Genomic DNA, 20612 nt, shown 5'->3' with positions numbered 1-20612 from the left:
GTTCCTGACATTAAATATTTGTGTAACAAACAGTTGCACCTTATAATGTGATCGGTGAGTGTAATTTCACATCTTTTACGAGTTGTACTCAAAACACTAAACAACACATATATATCTCATAAGTAAAGTTGGATTTTTAACATCTGCAACAGCACTGTTGCAGCACTTCTTCAAGTCCGCTCCTCGTTGTCTCTCGCACAGGGACACACACACAGATGTGTATCCTCACACCTGTTTGTAGCAACGGCCTCTCTCTATTCTAACAAACCTGTCAGTTTCAGTCAGGGGAAGATGACAAGGACAGAACGGAGCCCCCAGGCCCCATCACAGATAAACACCTGTCTGGGATGTGTAGAGACATAGGGGACAGGCATAGATTAAAGATGGTGTGAGAAAGAAAGAGGCAGGTAGATTTTGCATCGCTAAGTTGGAGGGAGGTAGGATGTTCTATCATGCAGATGGACGGCAAAAAGAGCACAGGGAAGAGGCAAAGTGGTGTGAGGCCTTCTACAGAGTGAGTGTTTGATAGGCACTTACACCGCAGTGTTATTGAACATCTCCGTCAGAGCCTCTCAGGAGATGCTAAATGAAATGCATAGCCAGATCAGATAACTGTACTAGAAGGGAAACTGTCATGAAAGGGAAATGAATCGAAGCTTTTCATTGTGTTGCTGAAGTGCTCGTAAGGTACAAAGAGCATCAAGCATGGCATGTGCCAGGCGACTTTGAACAGTAACTGTAACAGCATGACCCTAATATGGTCCTGTATATTCCAATTATTGTCCATTTTCACTTCAGTCTCTCCGATTCTGACTTACTAATTCCACCCGTCATGAATCACAAGCGTTTTTGTGTCATCACTGACTGGGAATTCTGTCGAGAGTGTGTCACAGAACTGTGTCACTAACTGTAGTCATTTAGTCAACTTAAAGAAACTGGGGGCTGCAAGTGTGATTAAAGAATTGATTAGTCATTTCAGTGTTTTTGACACTCACTGTGAGATTTGAGCTCACGACACTGGAACATGTACAGTCAAAATATGAACACTTAAATAATAAAATGGGGAAATGGACATATAATGCATCCCAGTGCGATGCATTATCATGTGAAATGGTAGTGAACAGGGAGTGACTTAAGGGTCTTCCCTGTATTCAAGCGGAGTGAGTCTCAGCACCATGGACAGCACCAGCCCTTGCACTGCAGCGGGCTGCTGAACCGAGCAGAGCTGTGTTCTGTGTGCTGATGAGACTGAGCCCTGATCCCACTTCAACTCAAACAAGCTCTTGATCTACTGGGAAAGACACCTTTTTTTTTTTTGACTTTTTTTTTGCACTAATGACACATTAATAATTAAAACTAAGTGTGCAGATGCAGACAAAACATTCCTTTTAATTTAATTATTCCATACATCAAGGAAAGCCAAAAGTTCCAATCCAATCCCACTAAAACTGCTATTAGAACTGTGGCCAAGCCGGTTTGTGATCATTACTGACAAGTGAGAGGCTTCTAGCAACTTCTCCATCAACACAGATCCATCATGTGGCTCAAACCACTTCAACTATGAGACAACGTCTTTTTCACTGCTGGCAGCATCAGCGCAACTGCAGCTTGTCAGACAAGTGACTGTGTGCCATTAGACAGCTCTGAGATCAGTATTGACTGAAGGACTCATCAGACCAAGGGCAAAAGGCACGTTTTCCTTTTGTCCTATACTTTGAGGTCAAATATACACTTACTGGCCCCTTTATTGAAGGAGAAATCGGGAGTTACAGACATTCTAGGTCTATTTTTGGATAATAACGAGTTCATATTTTGTGTCGGTGTCACAATCACGTAAATCGGATGATTTTTGAGAAATTTCATGTTTTGCGTTTTTGACTGAAAGAGCTACAACGGCAGTGCGTTGAGAACCACTGTAAGGCTCAAAACAATTTCAATTCTGTGGTAGTGAGGATTACTTTACCCAAAGTTGTCTTCCTGTGACGCCATCTTCAAAAGTAACAGTCAATTGCAGATGGCAGAAGTGATTTTTTTGAGTTACTGTTTCTGTTACTTCTGAAATACTCAAACTAGTCTTGTCTGGCGCCAACAACCATACCACATTCATTCATTTAAATCCACTTTCTCCCTCATTTTGAAGCTCAATCTGAACTGCAGCAGGTCGCCTGGGCCATGTTAACATGCCTTAATACATTGAGCTGCTGAGTTCCAACTAATAAAGTGGCTAGTGAGTTTGTAGAACTGAATTAAGGCTTAAGGTCAAGCTGCTGTCTCAGTTGTTGTAAAATCGCACATAAGAACTGGGAGGGTATGTGTTCGACCTAATGTTGTCATGTGATGGCTATTGACATGGCTATTATGACTAATATGACCATGCATGTAACATCTGGTCTGTATAATATATAGTAATGTCTGTGACAGATTGGGTTAATGGAAAGTTAGCGTTTGCACAGCCCGGCGTCACAAAATAATCTGTAAGCCGCTCGTCACCCTGACACTGCATTAGCTATACGAGTGTCCAGGACAAGGGAAGAATTCAGCTTTTCACACAAGAACACAATTTTTTTTAAAAACTAACCCAATGTTGTACTTTCCTTGAGGAGTAGCAGCGCTGCATACTACCGTGCAGTACAGCTCCCCTGCTCTAGTACCAGTTTTGCATTGTTGCACTCTTGGGGGAATCCAAAAGTGAGTGGCATCCTCACAGTGGGATCCTGTTTGAAGAATACTGTGCCAACAGTGGAGAGCAGCACTGTTCGTGTGTGCACACATCCCACTGTCTCTCCTCCCTGCAGAGTGACGGGAGCCCAGTGGAACTGAGTTATCAGCTTCTGCATCAAGTGTAGACACTAACTCTCATGTTCTCACACACACACACACACATTGTGGATGCAGTGAATACTTGTCTCATATGGGACATTTACACACCATTACTCACCCACCTGACTCTGCTGCTGGAGTCTGTAACAAGCTGTGTTGACTGAAAACATCTACTTCCTACCGCAGAGCGATGGCTAACCCACCTGTGCTTAAATCTGGAGAGCTCGTGTTTACAATTGCTATGAGCTTAAGCAATTAAAAATGGGTCAGGAGTAGTAGGAGTTCAGGGTAAATTTATTGCAGCTATTATTCTCAAAATGAGACCGTGTGCCTCTTTTTAGTGAACAGAAATTAAACTACAGCTATCATGAGGGCATTTTTTTAGAGAAGGAGTTCAATGGGTTTGTTGGAATAATATGCTCTACAGAAGGAACAGCGCTTAAAATATAAAAGTGGAACCAGGACCTCCATTACTTGATTGGAGGGAGCTTTTTTTGATGGGATAGGATGAGATTTCTTGCATGGGAACATCGCCCAAAGTTTAACTATTGACTGGAATTCTCCCTGGACACAGCTGAGGTCCTCTTATTGCTCTGGTGTCTGCTCAGCTGCGTTGGTGACAGGAAAAGCACTTTTAGCTGAGACTCTTTGGCCCACTGACTGGGTGTGACGGCTGCAGTGATGGCTTCACAGTTGGCCAAAGATAGCCTCATCTTTTGTTTCGTTGCTGAAATGCAGGGGTGATGCAGAGAGAGACAGAGAGAGAGAGAGAGAGTCTCTTGTGTTCTCTGTTTAGTCACCATTTTGTTCTTACACTTTCTGCGCGTCACTTCTTTAAAACTTTTATTTAACATTACATTTTATATTAAACTCAAAAAAAGGCTGACATAACTGTTGTCTCATATTCGATTTTTGGACTTGGTGTTTTTATTCATGCAAAGCTCAGCGGGCAAAGGCGTGTCCCACACAGTCCTTAATGAGCAAAATCCTTTTCTGACTCAGTGATCAGTCATCTGGTTCTTTTGCTTCTTCTGTTTTCTTTGCTTATTGCTTATTCACTCATGTACGGTACATTGTCACAACTGAGAAAAAAAAAACGATTTAAGCGGCTTAAAAAGCATTATAATGTAGGGTCAATTGAAATAAGGTTTTTAAAGGGATATAGTAATAACAGTGCACTTATGCTGACAGATGGAGTGATGGGTTTAAAAAAATAATAATAATAGTCAACTTTGGTACAGAGAATGATGTATACTGACCGTTAGTCCCTATTATGATTCAGCTTTCAAAGGCACAGTGAGACGTCAGCACATAGTTTGTAAAAAAACAAGAAATGATTGTTCTTAGTGCATGTTTTCATCAGAAACTGGAAATGAAAGCTTGCACTCACTAGACATCATTCTCAACAACAACATATGGTAACAAACAAAGGCCTCAGGCAGTTCCTATTGGCTGCCGACCTCAGTGACATCATTTCACTCGTTCAGTGCCAGTGGCCCACACACTGGTGTTTTACGCTCGGGCTGTAATCACATTTATGATCTGGAGGCGTGACCTTTGCACACTCATGTCACCTTACATCACGATACAACTGTCTTCCCAGAAATGAGTTTCATTCCCAAAAAAACACGAAGCGACACAGCCCCTACGTGAGGATGAGTCACATCTACCACAGAGGAACAGAGCCAGGTTTGGTTTATAAAGGCCAGGACTTACTGATTAGAGCTAATACGGACCATTCACTAGGGTAAACGTTGTGTTGTTGTTTTTTCTTTAATATTAATTGTTGAAGTCAGTGTAGATTGTAAAATTAATGGATATTTGAGAAACAACAATCAATTTTTGAGAAATTCAGAAAGGACAAACATGACAAAATAGAAAAACAAGGACATTGCCTTCAGTGTTTATCGTGATTCACCCAATTAATTTATTGTATTTGTATATTATTGTGACATATAAAGCAATTTATCAACAGTTTATTGCTGAAGCAGAGTTTGATGGGATGAATATTTGTGATTGAATGTGCAAAACTGTATGTAGGGTAAATATCTGCAGGGGTACGGCTTAGAGCAGGCAGAGACATAATGAATATGTTAGAAGCAAGAAAGCTTTATGAGACAAGGCTTTGAAATATTATTAACATGCATGTTGAGTGGTCAGATCACTTTGTCTAGGTGTGCTTTTCCTTTTTCCTGAAAACACTACAGTGTATCTGACCACTGCTACTCTTGATCTCAGCCTTTCTGTCACATTTTTCCTTTAGCTCTTCTTCTGCTCTCTCTTTCCATGCAAGTTGTTAGCTGGGGTTTCTGATTGTGCCCCGGTCCCCGAGGCAGCGAGGCCACAGACAGATGGCAGCACAGTTGTAAAGCAAGGGGGGTAAAGAGAGGAGTTAGCTGGCATAGCGGTGGATAAAAAAGGTGGCCCATTCAATAGTGCATTGTCATTTGCCTGTTTGGAAGGAGAAGGCAGCTGTAGCAGAGAGCTGAGGGTCTGAGGGTCTGAGGTCTCAGGTAGAGATTATTAAAATCCCACATTCTGCCTAATGGTAAAACTGCAGTGCATAACTTTCAAATATAAACAGATGTCCATGAGTTTCAAACAATGTCAAATTAAGTTCATACAATACTGAGCTCCACACCTTTAATCCAGAGAGGTTGACCCACTGACTCCTGAAAGCCATTTAAATATAGCTCACACATAAGCAAAAAAATAGCACTTTCAAAGTACACCTGACTGTTTTAGACACTGATTCTAGATTGTAAATGTTCCACACTGCAACTCGAAGGACGAATAGTATTTTCACACCTTCACTTACGCGCAACCCCTCAAGGCCTTTTCATCATTGATATTCCAAAGAGCTGAGTGCTGGCTCTGTTTAACCACAACTTAAATACCTGCTTGTGAAATAAAAAATACTTATAAATCTCAAATAAGATGAAGCAAATTCAGCATTTCTTGTCTCCACGTGTGTAGACTGAGTAAAGAATTACGGACTTAAAAATGAGATTAGTTTCTCTCCAGCAGGCTTTTCAAAAAAAAATGTTTAGGCATGTCTACAAATACGGCTTCATGCCGCTTCATGTTACCGGAGTGTTTACGTTAATATGCTGTACAAACACTGACAACCCGCGACATTTCGTAGACTCTGGTCCCCACTTAAACAGGAAGACCAGAGTAGTGTGTGTGTGTTTGCAATGGCTGCAGTGGCCACACCCCCACAGTGCCGGAGCAGAGAATGAAGCTGAATTTGACATGATTTAAACCCTCATTTTTAAACTCTTAGCGACTCTTTTTAAGCACTCAAGTTTGGTGAAAAGTGGCGACTAACACGTTTTCCTGTGGGGTGACAGAGTCAGAAGTGATGTTTCATTTTATCACTTTACAGGGACTTTAATGTTCTGTCTGGCCTCTTGTGTAGTGTTGCAACAGTTGACGTAATCTTTTTTTCAACTTTTTTATTGAAGCAGAGTGTTGTTTTAGTTTGATTTATCTCACCCTACAGTGATGTACACTCTATCACTGAACCAGGGCTGTGTCCCTTATGGGCCCATTGATATTCTACATTTCATTGTCAGTCACTTCCTCTGCAGTCGTCAGTCTCACAGCAGAGCAGGGAAGTGTTTGTCGTTTAAAGAGACAATTTTTGTTTCTGTTGGTCATTTCTCTCACCTTGCACTCCCGGGAGGGGAAGTGGCCTGCGTATATTTGTAGGCGGGGATCTTGTGCGACTGAATGTGCTGACAACTGGTTAAGTGGGGTGTGGTCCCTGGTGGCACACTAAAGCGCTCCGTTTCAGTTTTCTTGCCAAGTCACATTAGAATATTGTCGACTTTATTCCACTCTTAAATCATCCCTACGTTTACACTGCACTAATGCAGCAGGCAAACTTTAGCCGGATCCTAATGTTTCTGCGTTTGCCTGCATTGTTGTGATGTTAAACTATATTTTAGACTTTAATCTTTTTTCTTATGTTGAGTCATGGCACCACAGGGAAAGGACGTACACAGGGACATACAGCCGTCTGGTCCAGTGCATCGGTGTGACACGTGGATTTAACAAATCCTGACTATGTTAGTGCGTTCATTGGAATCACACGTCATCACCACATGGTGCATGTGGTCTTTTCATGCTTAATGTGACACACACGTTTGGATACGTTTTCATGTGCAAATGAAATCTCCGCGTGGTTTCGCTTAATTCCTGTACCCTATGCAGACGTCTGTCATTTTCTCTGAACAACCACCTCTTCTATGAAAAATGAAGTTACTTGATATGCATTATAAATAGCCGCTCCATGATTGGACAAGCCCAGATTCTCCTGCAAGCTCTTCCGTATAGCAACAGCCCCCTCCCATCTCTCCTTCTCACCTCTTTTCCCTGGAATCCCCCTTGCCCCCCCTCCTCCTTCCAATCTCCTTCCCTCTTTTGAAAATGTAGACAGATCTTGTCCTCCATGTGGCTTCAGTCCCTACCCACAATGCACTGGGTGCTGCCACGGGCTTCAGATGTGGCAGGCAGTGTCTGTGTAGGGGGCTCCTCTCCTCTTTTCTCTCCTCCTCTCCTCTTAGCTACAGACTGACTCGCTCCTCCCGCTGGCTCCCACTGCTGCGGCAGCATCTGGATCTGGTCGCCATGGCAACAGCAGCGGGCCTGACCCCACCTCCTCTCCCTCTCATTGCACACACACACACACTCTGCGCTCACACAGACGCCTGTACCACTCCTACTCCCCCTCTCCATCTCTTAAGCTTTTCTCTCTCTTGACTGGGTGCCTTTCCTTCAAGCTTGACCTGGATTCTGCGTGTGGGGCCGTGTCTGCCATGCTGAATATGTAGTGACAGTAGTGATGATGACACAGGGAGTGCATGGTCAACTGACCTGCTTCCAGGAACTGTAAAGGGTCAACAATGATGATCTACTCCGTCACTACTGTTGTTTTCTGTCTTGTTATACTTTTTTTCCTTTCTCCTCTTTGTTTTCTGTGCCTCCTGTCTGCGTGCAAACTCTTCTTCTCTTACTATCATATTCCTTTTATTCTTGCCTCTTCTTCTGTCAACACATCTCCATGTCTTTTCCATCCCCCTCTCTGTTGCTTCCTTCTTTCCTCTCCTTACTCGTTTCTCCTCTCCTCCTTCCCCCATTCTCCACCATCCTCTTTCTACTCCCTATCCATGTTCTTCAGGGAAGTAGCAAGGGCCTGCAAGAGAAAAAAGAAAAAAGGAGTCAGCTGAATCCTCGCTCCTCCAACACTATATACTCCACATCACACCCCAAGCCACTTTGTAAACCCCCTCCCATCACAAATACATGCCTCCTCCTCAGATGAATATTTGAACAAAGAAATCAGCTTAGTGAAGGCAGCTACCGATCTGTTTTTTTTTTTTGGGAGGGGGGGGGGGGGGGGGGGGGGGGGTTTGTCACACTGACGTATGTAGCTCCGAAATACTGTAAGTGACATTTGTTGTGCATTTCTGCCGTCTTGGCTCACTTTGCAGCAGCAGCAACTCCTAGATGCAACATGCACTCATAGATCTCCAGACTCACACACACACTGCTTGATTTGAGTCACAGTCATCATCCATTGAAATACAAGTTTGCTTTAATGAGAGGAAATGTTTCCCTGTGCAGGGATAGTATAGTATAGTATAGTACAGTGTAGCATAGTATAGCATAGTATAGTATAGTGCAGGGGCAGCCTATCAATTTCAACAGATACATGACTGCACTCTTCCACACAATTAATTTTGTTTAATTAATTAATTCTTATTTATTGTTTCTTGAAACATAATGTGTATTTGAAATAATTTTTTTCTGCAGTAATTGTTGAAAATATTTCCTGCATATTTTCTTCTCTGTCTTTTTTGTATCACTCCCTTTCATTCACAATATGCCTATTTTCGGATGGTACTTACTACTGTTGATATATCAGTGGCCAAAGTTCAGACATTGATAACCTAGGAGAAATACTATGGAGGCGTGCAGTATTTCATGCGAATAAGAGCTGGGGCACAGAGTGAAACAATATACATACTGTATGTGTGGCAGTGAATCATTTATAGTAGAATAAAGAAGGAAGGTTGACACATAATCAGAAGAAATCAGGCCTGTTTTAACCAGGGAGCCGTCACTGTTCTTGGTAAAGCAGTGATGTTGGCACACCTGTTGGCCTGAAGGTTAAAGCATATCTTGGCTGCGTCGCTGTGCTCGTGTTCTCACCACATTTGGACTGTGCGATGTATTCATTTCTGCTGCATGACGAACGGCTCTGAGGTGCACGGGAATATATCAGCCACGAGGGCGTGTGCCTTGATCAAATTAGTCTCTCTAATTCAATCTGTTCACAGCGCTCGGAGTCCATCATGGTTTATTCAGTAAGGTGAGAGTACTAATTGTGTTCTGCCTTTTCTCTTTCCCCTAAACTTCTGCATGTTTGGTGATCTTTCTTCATCCCCGTTCCCCCACCTCTACACTGCTACTCTCGCTCTCCCTCCCCCCCCCTTTGACACACTCTTTCTTCACTATGCTGTCAATCATTCCCCCTGTCCACACCCCAACCATTTCTGTCCTTACCACAATTCATTCTCCCGTTACCACTCTTGCGCCGCTCTCTGGGCTTCGCTCTGTCTCTCTCTAGTCGAGCTGTTGGAGCAGCAGAGGGTGCTGAGGACAGGTTGCCTGGTGACCGGGGTCCACACTCCACCCATCAGACGTAACAGCAAGCTGGCCACCCTGGGGCGTATCTTCAAGCCCTGGAAGTGGAGGAAAAAGAAAAATGAGAAGCTCAAGCAGAGTTCCACAGGTACAGTGCAGGGCGGTGAGCCGGACCGAGGCTGTGGATTTCCACATTCACTCACTGGTCCCATTTCTCCTCGTTTCCTCTAATGAATTCGATTAGATGGACGTAATGAGAGGGTGTGGTGAAAAAAAAAAAACGTGGCAAATAGAGTTCAAACCGTTTGAATGAAGTCCCTCCATATCATTACAGTGTAACACAGTATTGTGTAGAGTCACAGCGTGCTGGTTCACTGCTGACAGGCACCGTTTGAATTGTGATATTTGATTTTCAACACTGGCCGATCACTATCACAACATGAACTGATGTATACTGTAATGTATTTTGCCAACATGAAAATGAGCCGCCTTATTAAAAAGCCAGATATTAATAAAACCTAAATTAAAGCAGTTTAAAAATACACACTCACTGCTGAAGGGGAAACCATCACTATTAAAACATTTAATCATCTGGATAAAATGATGTGTTGCTGCACATCAAACAGATCTTTCTCTATGTACATCTTAATTCTCTATCCAGGAAATTGGATTTGAATGAACCGAGGGAAATATTCACATCAATGTTATTTTCTGTTTGGTTCCATCTGAGCCTTTCTGCCTTCCATCTCTGCTGTGGATTTTGAAACAGAGCAGCAGTTGTGGACACAGTTAAATGTTTTTTAATGTTTGTTTTTTTTAATCATCTTGTAGCAAACACAATGTTTTTTATGTTAGTCTTCTGTGATTGTGGATATACTATACGTCCAGAGGACAACGCTGTTAAATAGCTCTTGAATACTCACATTGTTATTTTAGCATTACATGTAATCACAGAAAATTGTTGTTTGGGTTTATCTTGAAATTATACAAGCTTAAAATATGCACTTACTTTCTATTTAACAGACAATACTCATAAGGAGATAGCTGTAAAATGCTGTTTTTTTTTACATAATTGCAATTACGCCATCAATACCAGAAATAGCTTTCTACCGCAGGAAATGATTCACATAATGTCACATACACACCCCTCTCCTCTGGTCCTCTCGCAGATGTAGCATTATCCAGCGGACTTCTATGTCACGACCCCAACTCCCCCACTCAAGGCTGCTGCTCAGAGGGTGGAGTCCTGCTTGGATTTGGGGGACCTTTGAGCCCTAACCTCACTGTCAGCAGTGTGGAATACCTTGGTCCTGACGAGGATCACCTGCCTTCAGGTAGGAGAGTCCCTGACTGTACCTCACTGATCCACAGATTCCTGCAAAACAGATTTGTAAAGCGTCTGGGAGTCTTTGTTTTACAGTAAATCATAAGGACACAGTGTAAGATTGTTATGATCAATTGGATTAAATGCTTGAAAGAAGCCTTTTATTCTGTAACAAGAAAAACATGCCATACTGTGTCATGACGATGTAATGAAGTTGGCTTTTAATCTGAGTTTTGCATCTGTACCACTAGAGGGCAGCAAATATAATTCAATAACATTATTTGCCTCTGCTCTCACATGCCATGAGAAGGCGAGTGCATTTTGGAGTGTAAATATAAACTATTTGCAGATTGTAAGCAGTAGAGCCAGTGATACTTGGCAAAAGGTGTCAACGTGCTATACTCTATTATGTAAAGTATTTTTTTTCATTCATGTTCATTATAATCCTGTTTTCACCAAAGAAAAAGCAGCTCCTACCTCCAACTTTATGTATTCTATTTATTTGTAATTGTGACTTTAATTTTTACTTTATTTTTTATAGTTTTAACTTTTCCTACTTTACTTATTTCTGGATTGCATCAGTACATGAAACATGTTACACAAATAACATTGCCTTGCCTTCCCCAACATCCATACATTTTATTTTCATTTATCACTTATTTACTTTACTTACTGCATGATTGTCCTGCAGTAGCTTCCCCACTCCAGGACTGTGAACGAGAGGAGGAGAATGTGCAGCTACCTGAGGACGAGGGAGACGAGAAGATGCACCCTGCTGGGGATTTCCCTGAGGGGCTGCAGGACATGGCAGACCAGATGGAAGACAGACGAGAGGAGGAGACTCCTCCAGCAACGTCCCCGCCACAAGTACCTCCAAAACATCTGCCTCAGAAGCCTCCATCTATTGTAGAAGGTGAGTGCAGTCAGGTTAAGGAGATCTTAACCTTATCTAATCTAAAGTACATTACATTCACAGTTTCTCTCGTTCAGATTCAGGGCCTGTGTCACTTCCGGCTCACCTGCCCAACTCCTACCTCCCCAAGGAGCCTCCACCCAGGGCCACAGAAAGCATGGCTTCGATGACCCTGCCACTACGAGGGCCACTGGCCAACGTCTCAGGGTCTCCACATATAGGCAATATGATTCATCCTCCCATGCCCCCTAGCTGCATCATGGAGGAACTGCAGAGAGCGTTCGCTTCCAAGAACAGGCAGGAGAGGTGAGTCCTCAGGTTGACCCCCTGCATAAACCTCCATTTGCTGTAATACTGAGACAGCAAAACACCAATATATTGCTTAGGTCAGTCTTACTGATAGTACAGCCACTGCTGGCTTTGATTAATGTGTTGTTATTGCACATAAAGGTTATTGTGGGACTATATTGACATTTCTGACAATACTATTGTACTGTCCCAAACATCTTGACATTTCCTCTCCTCCCTGTGTCTCCTCAGTGTCCATGAAGGGTGTGAGCAGGGCTCGCCCCCACGGCTGTGGTGCTCAGACGGGCGTCTTTCTCGCTCCTGCAGCTCTGAGAACCAGCATACACTGTCTCTGGTGGGCGGCTATGCCGGGGGTGGTGGCTCCGACTGGCCCAAAAAGGAGGCGGAGGAGAATAAGGAGAACGTGCGGCTGGACCAGTGCTTCTCCAACACCTCAGGCCTCCCCAACGACCTGGACGGCTGGAACGACTCTGTCATCTCTGGTGGGTGAAAGAGCCTAAATTTAAGTGGGTTCTATGTGGTATGAGGGACATAGAGCCACATGCATTATCCGTGTCTCAAGACTGCATTTTCAGGTTAGAAACTGAAGTCAGTGTACCGCTTACTCTTCCACATCACAGTCTAGGAGGACACAGGAGCTGCTGGTCTACTGCTGCCTCGTTTGTTGAATTTGTGTCACAACACAGCACCAACTGATGGAGGCAGCGATGGATGACCAACTTCTGTGTGCTGTGATTTCACTTTCGCTTCATCCGTCATATGAAAACATTGCTCCAGATTGCACTGTAGATAATATTCAGTAAGTCAGGATACTCTGTTGTCATTAACCTACAGTACATATCAGGGATCAGGAGACTTTAAGCATTTCCTGTATCTCGCCACATTGTTAGGAGAAGAAAAGAGATTCTTGCGAAAAGGTCTTCGAAGCTGATAATAGGCTAAGAGCTTCCTGTGTGTTAATGGGTATATGTGCTTGGTTGCAGGCACACTTCCTCGCAGGCTGAGGAAGGAGCTGCTGTCTGTCAAGCTACGAAACAGGCCCAGCAAGCAGGAGTTAGAAGACAGGAACATCTTTCCAGTAAGGAGCGACCAGGAACGCCAGGAAATTCGCCAGCAAATCGAAATGAAACTCGCCAAGTAAGGAGTAAAATCTTCTCTCCATTGCCGTCTCTGTGTTAATGTCAGTGAACAGGAGGCTGAATAAGGCATTTTGTTTTGTGATAGATGCGTATTAATGAATCTAGTGGTGGATAGCCTCTTCCTAGATACAGTCCCTGAATATTACACATCTGTCTTGTTTGTCTGTCTGTCTCAGTTACATAAAAAGCAACAGCAGGTGACGGTGAGCTGAAGAGCCGGATGTTTACAGATTGTGTTGCTCAGATTTCCACGTTGTATAATCCCTTACTCCAGGCCAATGTCAGTACTTGGATGCCTTTAGTGCCTCCCTTCAGTTGTGGGGACAGAGACTAAGTAACATTTTTGGCAGGAGGAATGTGTTCACATGTTCAGTACATTCCTTGATGCTGATAATATAACAGGTGCTGGTGCTGCAACAAGTACAGACCGACGCAGCTCAGCTTCCAGGAAATCTCTTTGCACAAGACACTTTGTGCTTCCTCACCAGGACATTAATAGAACTGGCATTTCAAATACAATTGAGAAAATGAACTGAAAGCAGTCTGGTGTGCAAATGCATCACAGTTCTTTAACACCAGTGTGTCAAACAGGGGCACGCTACAGCGTTACATAACCTGCTGTGCATAACATCACTTGGAGCCTAGCGCACACACACACACAGCACCTCCCACACGAGATCTTTCGACTGTCTGTCTGTGAGGCGACTATGAATACTGCCGTCCTGGTCTATTCTTAGATCGCCTGGAAGAAAACACAGTATATTGTTATCATTTGAAAAGAAACAGGTTTGAAAATCAAACGGGTTATGTAACCACGGCGATGAAGCACGACTGTGGCTTGCATTAGAGCTACAGTAGCAGGGCTGAGTGCTTTAAGGCTCCACAGTGAAAAGACGCCACTTGTTATACAGACCTACATCCATATGGCACATGATTCAGAAGATTAATAGCCGTTTAAATTTCTTTACAGGGATCTACAGTATCCACAAGGATTCTGATAGACCGTAAAAACCTAAAACAGACCTTTAAGCAGCAGTGTAACTTCTATGCTTCATAAAAAAAGCTGTCCTAATCACCCTCATAACCTCAAAAATTCATTGTCCGGATACAATTTCTTCATCTGCAGTGCGACGCTTATGTGCACAAATAATGTGCTTTCACTCTACAGAACAGAGAACAGTGTATTCAAGGTATACTGCGCCATTTATGGGAGTTCCAAGCTAAATATAGCTCAGAGTGGTGACGAGGAGGGCAGACTTATCGGAGGGAGGGGAAAAAGAAAAAAAGATAATTTCCCCTGGGCATGCAAACTGAATCACAAAACAATCCATCTCACACTCCTCTGGATTTTCTGCGGGGTGTCTCCCCTTTTCGGTTACAGTTGCTGCTAATCAAGCAGAAAATCAGGACTCATGCTAGATAATGACACCTTGTCTATCCATTGTGTCAGTGATAGATAACCTTTCTATCTTTAGACTCCCCGCCTGGCACTCGGCTGCTGCCGCACTCTGCTGTTTCTAATCTTAGTGTGTGACACTGTTAAATAATGCATATTCCTTCTCCCCGCAAATGTGTTGTCAGGGAGTTACTGTATATCAGCAGAAATAATGTGGGTGCGTGTGTGTTTTTTTTTGGCATCTTATGTCGTTGGTGCTGAAAAACTGAATGCCTTTGCCACGCACTCAAATGGTTGTCTTATTCTTTTGTTTCTTCCTCCGTCACCTGACATTCTTAGATTTCCCCGTTCTTACTCATACGGCTGCAGAATATCCGGAGTATGAAATGGAAGCCCGTATGCCCCGCCGGCGTTTCTGCGTCATCAGGGTATTCTGGGGTTACCTTACAAAAAAACACTCACCCCTGCATTTGTACCCTAAACACGGACGTATAAAAGGCTGGTGAAGTGAGTCAGTGTGTTTTTACATGTAGAGAATGTTATCAGACACCTCGCTACGAGCAGCAGAGTGTAAAAACACTCACACTAATTTGGCTCACAATGAAGAAAACATGACTTTAATACCAAAATAGTATTTAATATGGAGAGCGAGCCCCGATTGATTCCCCGCAACGACAACGCTGGTGGGGGGAAAAAAAAAACGAGACAGTTTCTAAAAATAGCCTCAGTTTCAAGCAAATACAGCACAGTGTGTGAGAGCGAAATCCCCATTAGTGTGTTGCTAGGGAGAAGTGAGCATTTCTGCGGGAAGACTCTATTGTCTTGAAGATGGCAACGGTTGTTGCTAAGCAACTCAGCGAACAGGTCAATGATACAGTGGTTGGTTCTACAGTATTCGCTGGGGCTTTTGGAAGTGATTTTCAATTTCATCTATTTAAAATGCAACAGTGTCTGAGCTGTGGGAGCACTCAGGTCCCTTACTTTGTTTATTCAGAAGTCATGAGGCAGGAGAGTCTTTCTGCGCATGCGTCCCTCCGACTGCCTTCATTGTTTACTCAGGAGTTGTGAGGCAGGAGACCTGTCTTTGTGTGCTGTAGTAGAACACAGCGGACCTGATTTCACCTTAATCAGACTGGGGAACCTCACAGAGGAAGACAAAAATGCCAACATAAAATATTCATCTCTATTTATTTTTTACAAAGGCAAATAGGAATAAATTAACCAAATCCCTATAGTGTTGTTTCTGGATTTCTTAACCGCACACGTGTTTATTGACCAACACTGATTTTTTGCCTTCACGCAACCACACGCTGCACAGTATTGACTATACACAGGGTCTGTGAGGGTTTAAAAATAACCTGCACTTCTTCACAGTTTTCTGTGAACTCTCCCTTCTGCCAGGTCTGTTTCACAAGTACAAAACAAAGCTCAGATGAATGCTGGTTGCATAATGCAGCAGAGCACAGATGCCCTTTTTCTGTGTAGTTAGTCGCATCTGTGTCTTACATATTATTATTATTATTATTATTATTGCACAGGATTTAAAAAAATTATTTTATGTTCTATTTGTTGCCCACATATACACGGGCTCTGCTTTGTGTCTGGGTCTCGGTGTCCGTGACCTAACTTTGATCTTCTACATGAACAAAACTATAAAGTGTCAAGTGTTCGCTGGGACGAGGGGATAAAGGGGGACCTGCTGCGCGACGGCATTCAGCCCCTCTCAGTGCTTTCCACCTCTGGGTGTGTGCTGTGGGGAGCGCCACACGCCGCCTAAAGCCGAGTCCTGTTGTGCAGCTCACATTTATTATTTATTCAAAGAATAAAAGGGACAGCGCACACACGAGTCTCTGGGAAAACGTTGGATTTTGGAGACCTTTCGGATGCTTTGATGGCACAGGGAACGTGACATCTCAAGTTGAAACAGTGATTATACAAGGGCTGGCATTATTATTTTGATAATCACTTAATCTGCCATTTATTTTCTTCTAAAATGAGTAGTTTGGTCAATAAAATGCAAGAAAATGATGGTATTTCCCAAACCTAACTTCTCGTCTTGTCTGTAAACCAAAGATATTTAGTTTACTATTATGGACAAGCAAGGATCTCAGAAAATCACATAATGATTAATCATTTATCAAAATTGTTGGCAATGAATTTAGTAATTGATTAATAATTAAGGAATTGTTGCAACCCTTGACTAGAGGCAGTAAGGGTGTAAGAAAATATTGGTACGTTGAAATATATACATAATAATCATGGCGAGATACTGTATCGATTCTTTGGATTGCTGTATCAATGTAAAAATATTGTATCAATACGAAGATTTTTTTGTTGTTGCATTTAAGCCTCCAACCCGTGGTTATTGCTCGCAGCAGGGTTTTGGCCATTTGGCTTTCTGCCTCTCCTTCTGCTCTTCTCTCTAGAAAATGAAAACTGTATATTGTTAAGGATTTTTAACAAAAGTTGTCATTCCTGTATCAGTGTGTCAACACACAGCCCTGATAGGTAGTGTGTGTTGACATTAATGGACTATACGTGGTCAAAAAAGGACGCTGGATTGGCATTAGATCGTAAAACAGACTGCAGTTCTTCAAATCAAACGGTTTGAAAATTGATTATTTCCCTTTCCAAAAAGATAAGTCATTTTGTATGTGACTGAAAATGAAATGAAAAGTAGTGCTGCATGAGTAACAGGAGTGTGCCAATAGCACAGTGTAGAGTAGAGCAGCAGGAGGAGGAGGAGGAGGAGGAGGTTGGGGATGCCACGAGTGGAATAGGCTCCGCCTGCCACAAATTATACATGTAGTAACCAGGGAGACTGGGAGAGTCTGCCCCAGCAGCCCATCACGACTCACTTCTTAAGCGCTTGCAGTCAGCGGTGGATAGTAAAGAGGAGTCAGTGCTGCTGCGGTGTACAATAACAGCAGGCTATCGCTGCAGCTGTGCTTGAAATGCAGAGTCTTGAATTTGACAAATAATTTGGAGGAGATTTTCTGACCAAGCAAGGGAGTCGTGCTTCCGTTACTATTCCAGATGTGGGGAGCTCCTCTGCCCAAGCATCACAGCCGCGGATTGGATGCAAGATGGAGACATAGGGGATTCCTGTCTAGAACGCGCACAGTAAAGAAACTACAGCCGGTTTGAAGAAGAGAGGAGGAGAGGAAAAGAGAGGAGGAGAGAAGGGCAGCCACAGGCACAATGGTTCAAAACGTGGTTTTGGTGTTTCTCCGCAGGAGGCTGAGCCAGAGACCAAATGTGGAGGAGCTGGAGAGTCGCAACATTCTCAAACGTAAGTTTTAACACTTCACTTTTTCTAAAACCATTTTTAGATTAGGTCCGGTGTTTAAAGCTAAATTAAAAAAAACCAACAATAATCTTTCTGTAAAAAAAATAAGCAAAGAAACACACTTAAGGCACAGAGAAAAATACTGTATGCATTAATGATTGCACAGATTGCTGTGTTTTACATTATTCAAAAGCAAAAGAACGCATGACTGCACATCTCCTTCTCTCACTGTGAACCCTGTTAAAGGTTCACTACTACTTTTTATTTTACTTGTACATGCATCATTTTAAATGCATGATGGAGCTATGCTGTTTATTAATCAAATTTAAAACAGTTTTGTATAATATTTATTTGTCTTTCTTTTCCAGAGAGAAATGACCAGACGGAGCAAGAAGAGAGGAGGGAAATCAAACAGCGGCTAAACAGAAAGGTACAAATCTGATTTGTGTTTGTTTCTGGATCATTTAATCAATTTTAACCAAATATCAACATTGTGTACATGAGCCCCCTAGTTGAATTGTAACTTTAAAAAAGCAGTCAAGTGTAAATGTTTGTCCCACACCTTTTGTTCCAGCTCAACCAGCGGCCCACGGTGGACGAACTGCGAGACAGAAAGATTCTGATCCGCTTCAGTGACTACGTGGAGGTGGCCAAAGCTCAGGACTACGACAGAAGAGCCGACAAGCCCTGGACCCGGCTCTCAGCAGCAGACAAGGTGTGTATAGAATACTCACAATTGTTTTGTTTACCTTTACTAGACGAAACATATACGGTTTTATTTTTATTTTACCTTTATGACCTGCCGCTCATTCATTTAGTCCAATCTGACAACAAAATTTGGTAAGATCTATTTTTATAGTGTTAGATGCTTACCAACTGCAAATCAAGGTGCTTTGTTTGATGTTAAAGCTCTAGTATGTAACTGGTGTCGCCAAAATACTGCTAGTGTCGCTGCACCCCAGTAAATTGAAAATAACCGCCAGATATTGGAAGTCATTCTGGAAAAATGGGCAAACGCACTCACTCACAGAACACTGGCCCTTCTAATAACCAACAAAGTCCAGACAGACATTTTGATGCTTAGGTGTTAATTAATCCCAGAGCTTTTGGAAAGGACGACTCTAGCTCCATATTCCAACATTTGTTTCCGTATCTCGCTACCTTACTCATGTTTCAGAGAACCAGGGTTAAATCCTTAACATGTTTGCTGGTGTCTCACTTTACTGGCATAACTGATGCTTCCATCTTCCCTTCGCAATGAAAGACACATCATTGTGTGTCGCCACAGATGCGAAAACAAAACAGCTATACTGAGAAATGCAGTTGTGTGGCGCTGATGGGCTTCATCCGCATTTTTTTTAAGTCATCTGAAAGTGGTTTTAATGCAATGGACATTCGTTTTCATTGAAAAAGTTACACGCTAAAGCTTTAAATGTCCGTCTCTTATATGCTTATTATGTAGCTGTAAAGCCAACAGAGAAAGACTGTCTCATAAGCCCATGTGCATCGATACACACATCAGCTGTTATCAGCTTATTAAGTTTGACTTAAATTTCTTTTTATTTTCTCCTGCAGTTGCCGTTTAGACGTTGCAGCGCCTCAATGGCTCTGGATTTACTAATGCTGTTTTTTCCTTTTCCCCACAGGCTGCAATCCGAAAAGAGCTGAACGAATTCAAAAGCACTGAGATGGAAGTGCATGCCTCAAGCAAACACCTAACAAGGTCAGTAGTACTCGTAAGCTACATGTGTGTGTATGTTTGTCTATGAATGTGCTCTATTCTGGGCTGCAGCGGTCTAAATATAGCTGTCCTTGCTCATGCAGAAAGCGCAGTGGAGCTAAAGATAGATTGGAGTGTTTCGGAATATGGGGGTAGGGGAGGTTGTCCTCTGGAGAGCTCGCGCTGTCAGCCGGGGGATAAAAAAATGCTGTTGTGTCCTTGGTTATGCTAGTTTGGAAAACAGAGGGTCTTGGTTGTGTGCCCTAACCTGCAGAGGCCGAGTGGGGACATAGTATATATCCAGCCACTCAGTACATTTGATGACTGCGCTAAAATACCACCGCAGAACTGATTAATAGCTGTAATCATAGCCAAGGGTAATACAAAAGGCACCTTCTGGTCTCACGATTTGTACCGTTTCCCCTTTACACACAGTTTGTCCGCATTTGTCTCTCCAGGTTCCACCGGCCATGAAAGTGGGGAGTTTCTTCTGTGAAGAATTGCTGAGCGTAGAAATGTTCTGAAGCTGCTCCAAGCTGCTCAGCAGTGACAGCTCGGAGAGCCTGGAGCCTTTTCGTCTTCAGTGTGTCTCTGACATTCTTCCAGCACCCTGAATATCCAACATCATTTGCCTAAGAGCACAGGTGTAGGAGAGAAGATGATGTCTAGAGACAACTGGACGTCACCACATGGTGGAAGAGGACTTTGGTGGAGCCTCTGACTCTCAGGAAGAGAGTGGAGGGGATAAAAAAACAATCCTGTCATTCAGTGTTTTTTTTTTTGTACTATTACATGGACTACTATGACAAGGCGGTGTGAATCCGTGTTGTGGGAAGAAGTTGTGCATGTGACCTGCTTCACCTTTTCTTAAATGATGAATAATGTGTCACTTGGACTGTGTAAAGACTGTGCAGTGTGGGGAAAGTGGTATTGGGAATGAATTTGATATTAACTGTACATACAGTATGTCAATATGAATGGGACTGTCAATGTCTTCACTGAAAAGAGAAATACCTTTGTAAACACTACTTGTCTTCAAAAATACAAG

General features: G+C 42.9%; 1 protein-coding gene across 3 annotated transcripts in view; it reads left to right on the top strand.

Annotated features, from left to right (window-relative positions):
* phactr3a (phosphatase and actin regulator 3a) overlaps positions 1–20603 on the top strand; it is a 28358-nt gene extending 7755 nt beyond the window's left edge. The window contains exons 2-12 of one of the 3 annotated variants that reach the window (XM_058643770.1): positions 9458–9622; positions 10644–10808; positions 11490–11711; positions 11789–12017; positions 12252–12502; positions 13004–13157; positions 17792–17847; positions 18213–18274; positions 18419–18559; positions 19491–19567; positions 20023–20603. In XM_058643770.1, the coding sequence (XP_058499753.1) occupies positions 9458–9622; positions 10644–10808; positions 11490–11711; positions 11789–12017; positions 12252–12502; positions 13004–13157; positions 17792–17847; positions 18213–18274; positions 18419–18559; positions 19491–19567; positions 20023–20038 (1538 nt within the window). In that variant the 3' untranslated portion in view covers positions 20039–20603. The remainder of the gene's footprint in view (positions 1–9457; positions 9623–10643; positions 10809–11489; positions 11712–11788; positions 12018–12251; positions 12503–13003; positions 13158–17791; positions 17848–18212; positions 18275–18418; positions 18560–19490; positions 19568–20022) is intronic. The other 2 variants (XM_058643768.1, XM_058643767.1) reach the window with 2 other exon arrangements.
* The last annotated feature ends 9 nt before the right edge of the window (positions 20604–20612 follow it).

Source organism: Solea solea, chromosome 11, assembly GCF_958295425.1.
Source record: "Solea solea chromosome 11, fSolSol10.1, whole genome shotgun sequence".
NCBI lineage: Eukaryota > Metazoa > Chordata > Actinopteri > Pleuronectiformes > Soleidae > Solea > Solea solea.
This window is presented reverse-complemented; position numbering and strand designations above follow the sequence as displayed.